This window comes from Engraulis encrasicolus, chromosome 24 (assembly GCF_034702125.1).
Source record: "Engraulis encrasicolus isolate BLACKSEA-1 chromosome 24, IST_EnEncr_1.0, whole genome shotgun sequence".
NCBI lineage: Eukaryota > Metazoa > Chordata > Actinopteri > Clupeiformes > Engraulidae > Engraulis > Engraulis encrasicolus.
This window is the reverse complement of record NC_085880.1, coordinates 25602819-25617160: the sequence shown is the minus strand read 5'-3', so window position 1 is coordinate 25617160 and position 14342 is coordinate 25602819. Positions and strand designations below refer to the sequence as shown.

At 40.2% G+C, this 14342-nt stretch overlaps 1 protein-coding gene across 1 annotated transcript; it reads right to left on the bottom strand.

Annotated features, from left to right (window-relative positions):
* Positions 1-1804: 1804 nt before the first annotated feature.
* On the bottom strand, positions 1805-13440 carry pkd2l1 (polycystic kidney disease 2-like 1). Its single transcript, XM_063192169.1, has 15 exons — positions 13018-13440; positions 11277-11390; positions 10528-10655; positions 9449-9702; positions 8848-9072; positions 8383-8611; positions 7952-8122; positions 7639-7820; positions 7383-7503; positions 7178-7276; positions 4308-4429; positions 3965-4082; positions 3353-3468; positions 3047-3173; positions 1805-2776 (listed from the first exon to the last, which is right to left on the bottom strand). Exons 1-15 carry the CDS (start codon positions 13391-13393, stop codon positions 2630-2632), a joined length of 2529 nt encoding a protein of 842 aa, XP_063048239.1. The 5' UTR covers positions 13394-13440; the 3' UTR covers positions 1805-2629.
* Positions 13441-14342: the final 902 nt, after the last annotated feature.

Below are 14342 nucleotides of genomic sequence, written 5' to 3'. Positions count from 1 at the left end.
ATATTAAAACATTTTTAAATAAATAATCAAAGCTCAGTCATTTGTCTAAACAACCCTGGCATGTTTTTCAAGGTGTCTATTTTAGCAAGTGGCAATGCTTAATTTTTTTCCTGTTTTTCTGAGACCGTATGGACTTATGAAACTTTGTCGCAGAAAATAATGTCCTGTGGTGTGACATCATTTTTTGGTTTAAGTCTGTGGATTAATTATCTATTGTTGAAGCTCCAGCGGTACATAAATTGTGACTTAAGACCCTTAAGAAGCCAATGGCAAGGGTGGATTTTAGATTTTTCTCTCTCAGAGTTCTTCAGTCAATCAATTTATGTTTTGCTACCCACAAGATGTATTAGTTTGTAGTCCTTTGGTGTGACAGCCATAAAATACATTTTGACAATAGTGTATATTTTTCATATTTTTTTCTTATGTAGATGTATGAAAATGCATCTTACTAAAGGTGAAATTGTATTTCAGTTGGCAACGACATGGCTTTAAATTAACTCAAAAGCTCAAAAGTCCTATGGTGTGATGGTAAAGTCCTATGGTGTGATGGTAAAAGTCCTATGGTGTGACACTTTGGAGTATCACACCAAAGGACAAACAGGTCACACCAATGGACTAGATATTTGAGAAATAGCTTTTAAAACAACTGCTAGTACATTTTTGTTGGTTTTTTTTTTGTTTGACTAGATAACTATTGTGTATTCAAATTACTTATTCCTTCATTGGCCTTTGGAATTTATACTTTGATGCATTGTTGATGAATATTTGCTGTTGATTTTAGATACTGTCAAATGATATAAAATGTCATTAATGGTGCTTTGAAACCATAAAATATAACGGTAACAGTGAAGGAAAGATCAGTGAGAGAGTATATAGAGGAGTATAGATGAATAAAGTATGCTGTGGAGAGCTCAATATACAGCATACCTGTAAATGTGCTGTCCAGCTTGAGATACCAAACAGGCACTGGCCACTTCACACTACAGATTCAATGGTGTGACAGTCATAGCATACCTACAAAAGTGTGATGGTCATGCCAAGGTCACCCTTCAGTATGAGTCTCATGAGCTCTGCAGGTTACATTCAATGACCGCATGGCTGTCATTAAGAGTTACGATAGGCTGATAATCGACGATTCAAAGACTTATGAGTGTAAAGTGTAGGTCCATATTGACTACAACATTATATTATGATCAAAAGACAAAATAATCATGTTGATATATTTGTTTCTGGCTCAGTTTTGCATTTCTGTCCTTTAGCGTGACATGAATGTCCTACGGTGTGACATGTTTTAAATGCTCAAATATTTGTTTGAGCTAAACAATATGTTTGATAAACACTGAATATTGCATTAGGGAAGAACAAATTATCGTCCCTGAAAAGTTAGTATAAATTCGGACAATTTTGAACATTTAAAAGAAAGATATCCCTGTTTTTCCTCGAAGGTTTCTAATAATCTCACATCTAATGGGAAAAAAAATACTTAAATGGTAATTCCTCATTAAATTAAGACTTTAAAAAATGTCAATAAATATGAAGAGTGTAACAATGTTCATAAAACTCCATCAAGCCATTTCTACATTACTTAATATATTTATTTCTTAACGTCACACCAAAGGACACATTTTCAGCAAATTGCTTTATCAACGTAAATAAATAATCAATGAATAGACCAACATTGTGACCACTTGGATTTTTTGAAAGATTAATTGCTGCACTATGTAGACATATACTTTTTTCACTCATAAACAATGTTTTGTGAAAAAAATGTTTTTTGCTGCCTATCCGTCATCTACCCATGTACATAAGGTCTTACACATTAGTTTCACAGTAGGACATTTTCCAACATGTAATCTAAAGCTACACAACACAAAGTACCACAATGCACCATGCTGAGTGCATTCATTTACAGACATTTAAGTCATGACAAGTTCTTTCAAGTCTACATGTCTATTGTAGTACATCAATGTTCACATAGGTCCTACATAGGTTTGTTGAATCAAGGGCATTCAATAATATAAGATTAGCAGCGTGTGCTCCACAGGAAAACACTGAGCAAATATTTTTCCTCATTATTGAAGGCTTTAGCTCCAAACGTTTCAATAAAAGTAAATATTTCAATACAGAGTAGGCTATAGGCTCTAGAGTATAACTAGACACACAATAGTGGCCTACATATCTGTTTTCGACCTATAATTTCAGCATCCTAGAGGAACACATTGACTTTACATTCAGATATGTCCATTGTGTATGAGGTTGTATGTACATTCAGCAATATCAACATTGATTTTTTTTGTGTTAGTAATAGCTAAAGGACCTCAAATGTAAGGCCACTAATTTATCTTATTTACATAATGCTGTAGTTTAGAGCAGCCTGCTATTTAATATTATTATTGTTATTATCAGGGTGCGTTTTGACGGGGGGTGGGGGGATTGTCCCCCCTTCTGGTTTTGATAGCTCCACTTTTTATACATGATTTTAATCACACGTTAATGTAATTCCATTGATATTACTTAAAATCTGAAACATATCCCCCCTTCTGGTTTTCCGACAAATCCGCACCCTGGTTATTATTATATTTAATCTGATGAACTGTTAACTTGGTTACTCCATTATTCTGAGAGTCGTTCATTTCAGTCGGTCTACGTTGGGATACACACGATTTGCAGCGGCGGCCCTGCCTTCTGGACCACTCATACACCAGGCTGCTGATCCCTCCTTCAGGCGATTGTCCACGTTGGCCTGTTCACTAGCATCTGATGAAGACCTCTGGTCCTTCAAGAGAAGAAGGGTAGGAACAACACCAGTTACATTTACCTGTTTCTATAAGCAGCCATCACATTTAAAAACATTCAAAATTTGCCACACATTGTACAAAGTTGTATTGTTGAAAGCTAAAAAATCATTGTGAACCAAATGTGATTTCTTGTTCTACTCAGAATGACAATTTTATGCAATTTGTTTGTTTTTTAATTTAAAAATGAAATTGTAATAGCCTGGGTGGTGAAGTCACCCCTAATGGTAGGAAAAGTCAACAATGCTCACATCACTCCAGCCTTTCCCCGTGCTCCCTTTGTTGCTGCACTTAGTCTCCAGTTTTGACGTGACTGCGTCCATCTTTGACATAATGGTGGTCACAGCACTCTCCAGCTGAACAACCTGTCTGACCAGCCTGGGTTAGAAGATAGGGATTTAGTGTCATTGTAGTGATGCCTTACAGGAAATCCAGTGTTACTTTGCCTTCGTGCAGGTCAATGAATTACAGTACCAGCTGTTTCAACAATTTAAACTAGAATAAGGTGTGATGTGGTATTTTTTTGATCTAAGCCACAGCTTTCATACTGTGCATACATTTGGAACTCCTCCTGGGTGACAGTTGAGTTGTTGCCTTCAGCCACATTCTCAGAGGGTTTGCTGGTGGTGCTCATGCTCTTGCCAAGGTCATTGAGTTCAGCATTCAGTGCATCCTGTGACAAATATAATTTTTTTTGACAATTACATGACTCATTAATAGTATTTTGAAGTATTTCTGAAGCACAGTTGTGACAAACCATGAAACTTTGGAGGAACCCTGAAATGTGCTCAGAGGAACCTACGGTACAATGCATCACGGAAGAGAGTACACCCCTCACATTTCTGCAGATTTGTAAGGAAATCTTTTCATGGGGCAACATTACAGAGGTTTCACTTTGGCACAATGAAAAGTAGCCTGTGTACAACTTGTATAATCGTTTCAATGTAGTGTTCACTAATTCAAAATACGGCCATTAATGTCTCAAAATGTTTGTACACCGGCTACTTTTTATTTTGTCAATGTGAAATTTCTTCTCTTCTTTTTTTGTCATCTTACCTTTCTAATGTTGTTCCATGAAAAGGTATACAAATCTGCAGATTCAACAAAAGGTTCTTTGAGGAGCATTTGAATATTTTAAAGTGTGGAGCCATTGTCTAACGCTGACCCACCCTCTTCTCCTCCAGTTCCTTCTTCATCCGGTCCTGTTCATCCTTGTCCAAAATATTGTTTCCATCTCTGTCAAACTTGGAAAAAGCTGCTGAAATCTCATGGTCTTTATGTCCCATTCTGTGCAGAGGAACAGAATAGTGTTTTGACAGAACCTAAGTAAAAGTAACCTTATGGATGGCTAATGGTTGAAAAAGACTTAGAAATAGAGGTGTCAATATGTCAGAGTAGACCAGTACATCCAGACTATATACAGTATTTACAACACTGGAGAGTCAAATTACCCTAACAGTGGAGTCATAGTGAATTAACTCTGAATAAGTTAAGATTTGTGAGGTCACTTACTCTTTCAGGGTCTCTCTGAAGTCTTTGAACTCCAGTTCCTCAGAGCCAGATCGAAGGGCCTTTTGGACATCGGTAATCTTCTCCTTTTTGAGTTTCAGTTTCATGAAAGTCTTCATGTAACTCTGCAATAATTATTTTTGTCATTATCATATGGTGAGTTTTCCTGATTCATGTTATTTACATGAAGTAATGCAATATTTATATCCCCGAAACGCGGAGCGTCGGGGATGTAATGGTTTTGCGTGCACCGCCGCCGCCGCCGCCGCCGCCGCCGCGTCCGCGTCCGCCGCGTAAGGTCTTTCGTGTTAACGCAATAACTTTTGAACGGATGTTTGGATTTGTCCCAGATTTGGTGTGTGAATGCTCTAGGGCAGGTTCATGAACTGATTCGAGTTTGGAGGTCAACAATTTCAAGATGGCCGAATTCAAGATGGCCGAATTTTTTTTTGGCCCATTACTTCTGACCGGGTGGATGGATTTGTCCCAGATTCGGTGTGTGAATGCTCTAGGGCAGGTTCATGAACTGATTCGAGTTTGGAGGTCAACAATTTCAAGATGGCCGAATTCAAGATGGCCGAATTTTTGTTTGGCCCATTACTTCTGACCGGGCGGATGGATTTGTCCCAGATTTGGTGTGTGAATGCTCTAGGGTGGGTTCATGAACTGATTAGAGTTTGGAGGTTAACACTTTCAAGATGGCTGAATTCAAGATGGCCGAATTTTTGTTTGGTCCATAACTTCTGACCGGGTGGATGGATTTGTCCCAGATTTGGTGTGTGAATGTTCTAGGGTAGGTTCCTGAACTGATTCGAGTTTGGAGGTCAACAATTTCAAGATGGCCGAATTCAAGATGGCCGAATTTTTGTTTGGCCCATTACTTCTGACCGGGTGGATGGATTTGTCCCAGATTTGGTGTGTGAATGCTCTAGGGCAGGTTCATGAACTGATTCGAGTTTGGAGGTCAACAATTTCAAGATGGCCGAATTCAAGATGGCCGAATTTTTGTTTGGCCCATTACTTCTGACCGGGCGGATGGATTTGTCCCAGATTTGGTGTGTGAATGCTCTAGGGTGGGTTCATGAACTGATTAGAGTTTGGAGGTTAACACTTTCAAGATGGCCGAATTCAAGATGGCCGAATTTTTGTTTGGTCCATAACTTCTGACCGGGTGGATGGATTTGGTGTGTGAATGTTCTAGGGTAGGTTCATGAACTGATTAGAGTTTGGAGGTTAACACTTTCAAGATGGCCGAATTCAAGATGGCCGAATTTTTGTTTGGTCCATAACTTCTGACCGGGTGGATGGATTTGTCCCAGATTTGGTGTGTGAATGTTCTAGGGTAGGTTCATCAACTGATTCGAGTTTGGAGGTCAACAATTTCAAGATGGCCGAATTCAAGATGGCCGAATTTTTGTTTGGCCCATTACTTCTGACCGGGTGGATGGATTTGTCCCAGATTTGGTGTGTGAATGCTGCAGGGTAGGTTCATGAACTGATTCGAGTTTGGAGGTCAACACTTTCAAAATGGTGGAATTTTTATTTGGCCCATAACTTCTGACTGGGTGGATTGATTTGCCCGGTAACACCTTAATTTAATGGGCCACCATTTCAGTGAATCTACCATATCAGGTAGGCCTACAGTGTAATAACCAGTGTAACAATATTTAATACCATGCAATACTAGTGTAATACCAGTGTAAAAATAGGCAATACCAGGTACAGTGTAATAACCAGTGTACAGCAGAATGTAATACCATGTAATACTAGTGTAATACCAGTGTACAAATATGCAATACCATGTAATACCACTTACACACAAATAGCCTACATGATATAAGTACAAAATTGGTACATGGTGTCACACTGGTATGACGTGGTATTAAATATTGTTACACTGGTTATTACACTGTACCTAATGTGGTATATCCACTGTAATAGTGAACCATTAAAACAGTGTTACCATTTGCCCCATTTTTTCCTTCATTTTCACAATAGTCATTTGGTTTTAAGCCTATGCACGTCATTGATCTATGTATAGATATTAAATATATTTATTTTATATTTTGTATTTATCATAAACGTTCATGAAAAGGTGGACGGGAGTGGTAGGAATGATTGGGGACTGGAAGCGTCGCGTTTCGGGGATATACCTTAAGCAGTCGAAGGCGACTGCACAGGCAGTCTAGTTTAATATCCCTTTTCCAAAATGTACACTACATATATCTAGTTTAATATTCAGGAGATTGTGTGCCTTGGTGCCTTTCAGTTAAAGGTACACTGTGCCAGATTTTAGTTGTTTATTTCCAGAATTCATGCTACTCATTCACTAATTTTACCTTTTTCATGAATGCTTACCACCACCATCAAATTCTAAGTATTCATTATGACAGGGAAAATTGCACTTTTCATACATTAAAAGGGGGATCTTCTCCATGGTCCACCATTTTGAATTTCCAGAAATAGACATTTTTAGCAGCAAAAATGACTGTACTTGGGCCATACTAGAAAATGTTAGTTTATTACTTAGTAAACTTCCATGAAAAGATCAGCTCTGGCAATAGGCAGCCCAGTTTCAATGAGCAGCATAGTTGCAGTACCTTTTTTGACCATTTCCTGCACATTGTACCTTTCAGTTCAGTCAGTTAAGTCAAGGTGGAAGATTATTTTGTACTTTTTGTACTATTTAGAGCAGAGCTTTGTTTTTTGCATTTGACAAGAAAAATCAGATAGCATTTACCCAATTCAAATTGTCCCTATGCCACCTTGCAATCAAAACATGTAAAAGAAAGATTCATGAAAATTTCATTTAAATGTGTTTTGGAAAAGGCCTCTTCATTTTATTAAAGGGATGGCTCAAAAACATAGTTTACCTGTTTAATGATATCCGTAATCTGGACATCATCTGTCTGGGATGCCAACTCCTCCTTGACCTCTGAATAGGTGTCATTAATAATGGCCAGGAACATGTTCTGAGGGATAAAAGGAAAAGGTTATTTTTATTTTTATTTTTTTTAAAGCTCTCGGCTTAGTTTTTGTTCAAAATAATTAATGTCCTTGAAAATCGCAGTGACTTACCAGTAAGACGAAGAAGACAAAGAACACATAAGTGAAGAAATATATCGGCCCCAGCACTCTGTTGGCTCTCTCAATGCCATCATAGTCAAAGTCCCCAAGGATGATTCTGAACTGGGTGAATCTAAGTATAGTAAAAGAAAGAAAAATATAAGTTTGCAATAAACAGCATCGACAGGACCTTTAATGCATATCTATAGGGGATCAAGCGTAACAAATCACGTGTAACTGTAATCAATTAGTGTGCCAGAATTCTTACATGCATTTATTAAATGTGCTGAAGGATTCAACCTCTGTTCCAAACAGTAAATATCCCAGCTGGGCATAGGCGAAGAAGACGATGAAGAACATGATAGCAAAGCCTAGGATGTCAGCGGCACATCGAGCCAGAGTGGACGAGAGCTGGGTCATGGTCTTGTTGAAGCTGATGTATTTGAATATCTAAGCATTTTCAAGGTAAAACAAATAATTAATTTACTGATAGTAAGAATTGGAATGAGTGAGAAAACACTGGTTGTTATGATTGTGAGCTATAGCATGATATTGAGGTATGATTGTATATTTTCATTCACCTTGATCCAGGCAAAGAACAAATTCACAGCGTTCATATTGTTGTACTGCGTTTGCCAAAATGCAAGAAACTCAAAATCAGCATAAATGTCAGGCTGCTCCAAAAGCTTGCCAAGCAGTTTGTCCACTTTGAGGGTCCGGAACACGTTGAAAATAATGGCAACAAGGGCGAGCTGTGAAGAGACAGAAATTCTATCAGTGCACTGAAGAATCTGTACATGCAGGTTCAGTAGAGCTCTAAAAATGGGTTCTAGATTACTTCACGTTCTCATTGACAATTAATGAGAAAGGAATGCAAATTCAGTTAGAAGTAATAGAGTAGCTCAAAACGCACAATTGTTTTTTTAAGGTTTGTTTATATGTGTGCTTGAATGTGCTTGCATACTCTCTAACAGATGTTAGTATGGACTAACTAGTGGCCAATAGTTCTCACCAGGATGACCACCAGATCCAGAATGTTCCAGATGCTGTTGAAGTAAGAGCACTTGTGGATGCGCAGCTCCAGGGCCTCCTCCACCATGTAGTAGAGGATGAACAGGCAGAACACCGCCTCACAGCCCACGATGAAGTAGTCCCAGGTGGTGATGTAGCGAATCAGCTTCACCGTCCTGATCTGGTAGGATGGTATCGCCCCTCCAGTGGCTGGGAATTCCACAACTAGCCTGTGATGATGAAGATGGGTAGTTTTGTTAGAGTTTGGCCTGTGCTGGAGCCTCATGAAACATTACTAACTACACTGAGGATCGTTGGGGAACCATAAAGGTTCCCTGGAGAACCGAAACGTTCTGGGAAGAACTATAGGTGCCTTTTATGGGTTCATCCATGTTGGCAATGGAAGGAATCCTCAATTCTTCACACATTCATTATGTCACAGATGGTAATGACACCCCCCCTGTACCTGATAACACAGAATAGATTAATGTTGGCATTGTATGCTGAAAAGTCGATGAAGACCGCTCTGGTTCCTCGGTCCAGCCAGAGGTTTGTCCTCAGTGTTTCTAACACCTCCTGGCTCTCTTCCCTGGTTTTGCCCAGGTCCTGGTAGTAACCTGCTCCACTGTATGTGGTCAGCAGGCCCCAGTGGCTGGAGCCTTTGATGACCTTCTCTTGGTGGTACTGCCAACTGTAAATGACAGATGGACAGGCAGCAGCATTAGTGATGTGGATTAATGATAGAGGAGGATGATTGAAAATATTGAGTATCAAAGTATTTATACAAATAGGTAATATATAATCATTGTATATTCAATATTTATAAGTTGCTTCTTTATGTGGAATTGTTGACAAAATTGGCACTGGGATTGTATTCAAAATACTGTAAAGCAGCTTGGGGCAAGAGGTCAACACAAAATGAACACACATTAACATACTTTGTAGGCTATAAATTAAGCTTGTGAAAGCATACATTGAAATACATTTTCTCTTTCATTGATAACATACATTCTTTGCCATAAGCGTTACACACAGCCAACATAACCAGTGATGAAAATTGTACTTACGCGGTCCCGTTGATGAGACCAAACTCGTCGTCCTCCTCCTTCTTGTCATTGTACACATCAAAGCAGTCGAATATCTCCTTCTGGAAGTCCTTGTGGACCTTGCAGGAGTTCTTCTTGACCTTGATCTGCCTCATGCGGGGGACCCCCAGCAGCATGTTCTCGTGGTAGATGAAGGACTGGTTACCGTAGTCTAGCGACTGGTTGTTGTACCACCTGGTCCAATAGAGGCCATTTAGCAACGGGCCCTGAGCATACTGTGATGTCATGGAAAAAAAACAAGAGAGACAACAGAGATGGATGGTGATGCTAAGGGACAATATGGTAATGCGCTTATTGTGTTGTGTTGTGCTGTGTGGTGTGATGGGTATTTAAAGTTTAAAAAGAGGAGTAGGTTGAAGGGTGTGTCCCGGTGATGTCAGAAGATATCCTTGCGTGTGTTGTGTAGAATCAAACGTTACCACAGCTTATTCAGGGGTATTGAAGAAAGCCCTCCACATCCATTGATATTTTTTTAGGGAGATGATCATGTGACATTTTGGTCTACTGACCTTCACCCAAGCAACTTTGAAGGTCAGTGGACCAAAACAATGCAGTTAAAACTTTGCAATTGAGGACAATGTGCAGTAGCTTTGCTTTGTAACATCGACAGCCCTGTTGATCTCCTCTAATCCACCTGGCCAATGCAAAATTACGGAGATGACCATGAAATGGTTATTTGTGACATTTGTGATTTGATACTGACACTGCATTCAGGAAGCACATGACCAGGTAAAGTGTATATCTAATGGGCCCTCACAGAGGCGTGTTTGCGTGCGTGTGTTTGCTGTGTCTGTGACTGATAATGGCGGTAGGCGTGGCCTAGTGGTCAAGGAGATGGGCTTTAGATCAGAGGGTTGCAGGTTCGAATCCTACCCTTCTCCTCCCTACACTATATCACCCATGGCTGTGGTGCCCTTTAACAAGGCACCTAACACCACATTGCTTCAGGGACTGTAACCAATACCCTGTACTTAGAATAACTGTAAGTCGCCTTGGATAAAAATCGTCAAGTTTCATGTAATTTCATTTCATGATCTTACCATCCAAAAGTCCGCCATGCTACCAATGGACTGAAACGGCACTCCACCGTCACCCGAGTTGCGCACAAATAAATCCGTCATGACTTTGGTGTAATAGTAAGTGCTGGAGCTTGTCATGCCATATGTCACTGCAAGAGACATGATAAAAAAACAACACTCATCACAAATCCAGTTCGGAGCCCATTGTGTCAGGCCCTGTTCAGGACGGGTCATCCTGCCCCCCTGTGATAAGAAGCTCGACTGACAGCTAAACTGCCTCTGCGTCAATAAGCCCCATGTTCTAGAGTGGTCCTACGTATTAAAGCTTGTAGGCCAACATTAGTGATCGTAATTCGTTTGAAAAGATAGAGGAGAGAACACAGCCGTTTGTAAATAGCCCCCCCTTTAACAATGCCAGTCCAGACGAGAGGAGGGCTACAATGGCCAAAAGCGGAGGCTGTTATCAGCCAAAGCCACGCGCAGTAGAATGGGCCCTCCTTTCAGGCTTAATGACGCACAGGACAATGCTACAGGGTTTTAATGGGAGATGAGATTACACATGTTACAATGGGCACCACAGCAAGACACACAGAGATACTGATAATAGCTAAACAAACCCCACCACTAAGAGAACAGGATGCTTCCTGTCTACAATGATGACATTCCCTTGTAAGTCTTAAGGCTCGGTTTCATTTCAATGAAGGGTTAACCCTCTCCAATTATTCCACTCACCTCTCCCCTAAAGAATTGTTCCACATGAACATACTTACGTAGACATATGTCCACCAGGAACACAATGTAGACGAGTAATTCTCTTAATGTTGTTTTTACGTAACGTTCACGATCCTCTGAAGTGTCTTCGGTCATTGTTGTTCCCCAAATGCCTGTACAATATTAAGCAAATGAATAGCCATATTTATATTGATATGCACAGTCATAAGTGAAATGTCACCATGATTACTGTCACTCATCTAAAGTGTTACTCACTTACTATCTAAATGAGTAATTAGTATTAATTGAAGTATCATCTCAACAGCCACTGAGAAAAAAATAATGTTTTTCATGTACTGTCTAAAAGGTAATCTACATTCATTCAGAGTATGCTACTAATTGCTGTAATTATGAATTAATTGTGCAATCTGTGTCAAGTGGATAAGTGGTAAATGATACCTCAGTGATCACATAATTCAGTACATCAGCATTAGTTTATATTAACATTTGATATATGTATACAATCACCAACACAAATATTGTAGATGCTTTGCAGAGGTTCAGATTTATTTGGTTTATTGTTGATTGGCTGATTACCTCGTTCAAGCCCAGTTTATGATCTTAACTTGTATCAAGGCACAGTGATTTACCAGATGATTGATCAAAAATCTACATTACCTTACATAGCCATCGAACTGCTACAGTATACCATATGACCCAAAGTCAAAAGGTATGCCTCACCTCAATAAAACCCAACCCCCTAACTCTGAAGAAGATTGTCACCAACAATAATTACAGCCTATGCAGGCTTATAATACATCTATAAAGGCTTATGTTCTGAATCAAGTGTAGTGTTAGAATCAGCTTTGTTGACCAAGTACACATATCATGCGTACACTGTATTTGACAAAGGCAGATGTTAGTTCTTGCACAGCTAACATGTACTGCATCACATTTAGTTATGGTTTCAGTTCAGTTATGGTTATATTTAGTCATAAACATAGCCTACAGTATGCAATAGAGGCAACTGAAGCAACATGGATCGTATTGAACAACACCAAATACAACAAGAAGAGTGTATTGTAAATACTGTAGCATACAGTACATACTGTACAATACTGCACATATACTGCAGGGACCAATGGGATACAATACCAGTATGGCAAGCGACAGGTACAAAAGAAGTTACCAAACCAATCCCAATTTATCTATAGATTACAAATAGATACAACATTGTATGTATACCTAACATGGTGACTAGACGCATTATGTACTGGGATACATGTGAGAGATTGAGAAACGTCATCTACAAACAAGAAGTTACCAAACCAATACCCACACCTCTTACCTACTGTATTATATAGATTATAAATAGATACATTATACTGTACATGCATACCCAACATAGTCAATAGGCACGTTATATACTGTACCACTAGGGAAGACTACCTGTATTACAAGTGACAGGTACACACAGGAAGTTACCCAAACCTATTGGCAGTAATATGCATACAGTACGGTATAGTTTTGTGATGTACCACTAAGATAAATTACCAATATATGATATGACAAGCGACACGTAGTCTAATGTTTTTTTTTTTTCCATTTGTTAAGCACTTTGAGTTACATGCCTTGTATGACACAGTGCTATACAAATACAATTATTATTATTATTATTATTATGTACAAGAAGCTACCCAACCCACCCTAACCTAGACAGCAATGTACATATGGACTCCCAATGTACCATTGGGATAAATCACCTGTGTGATAAGTAGGACCCCCATCCCTTACTTGTACCTTTAATTGCCCTTGACAGACAAGAGCAGCATCCCCCTGAGCTCTTCCTCTTCTCAGCTCCGGACTTGGCTGAGCCCTTGGGATCGGCAGTGATGGCGGCGTTGTGTGGGGGGTAGGGGCTGCCCATGCCCCCCGGGATGCCGAGGCTGCACACGCTGTCCATGGAGCTGTGGAAGAGCGACTGCTGCGGACTGTAGACGGTGCTGACGGCCCGCGGGAGAGACGGCGTCGAGCCGCTGTACGCCTGGTTCACCCAGCCACCCCCCCGACCCAGCATCTCCAGCTCGCAGCCGGCCTGCTGCTGCTGCTGCTGCCCGGGCTCGGTGGCCCGCCCTGGGCTGCTTAGGTGGCTCGCGGCCCGGTTGCTCAGGTACATGCTTGGTTGGTGATGTAGTCAAATGCACAATGATGGAGGTGAATGCCTCTGAAGTATGCCCCGAGCTGTTTGACTTGTGTGCGTGGCTGGTGCAGAGCAGGTGCTGCCGGGTTTTTATACACACGGATGAGGTAAGAGGGCAGTTGAAAGGGAGCATGACGGATGCTGAAAGAGAGGGAGGCGCCAGAGTGTTCTGCTGTCAAAAGGGCCCACAAATGAGACAGGCGGTCTTTAACTGAAAAGGGCTGAGATTGCTTGGCAACCATTAAAGATGCACAAGTGTGATTCATGGTAGACTGTTCTATTCCAGGCCTATAGTATTAGAAGAATACCCATAGCACTTTACACACATCGCACAGGGCAATTTGACATTCAACTTTGGCATACTTACTTACGTCACAAATATTGAAATTAATTAATTTCAAATTCATCAATGATAGTCACAATCACAGTCACAATCACAGTGCGATTTGTAGGGAAGGATGGAAGGGGTTTTCCCCCTTCTGGTTTTGACATCACTTTAATGTAATCCCATTGATATTGCTTAAAATCTGGAACATATCCCCCCTTCTGGTATTGCGACAAATCTGCACCCTTTATGTGTTTTTCCAAGACATCTTCAATTGTTGTATAACTTTCAAATGCACAAATGATGTGCAGTACAGTCCAGAAGAAGATTAAAATTGAAACTCGTTGGTTATTCTGGTGACACTGATTGTGTACAGTATATTGTATGGAGATATAACTACCAATCTGTGTTAATTGGGACAATGTGTTCCACAATACGAGAACAGCATGTGCCCAGTCTGTAGTGGACATATGTTCACTGCCCATGTGTGAAGTACTAAACAGTCTGCATGCAAGTACATGCAGGAAGTCCAATACAACAGTATTGTAGTCTATGAGCTGAAAGCCGTGTTTCATTAACAGTCATATGGTTGGAGCACGA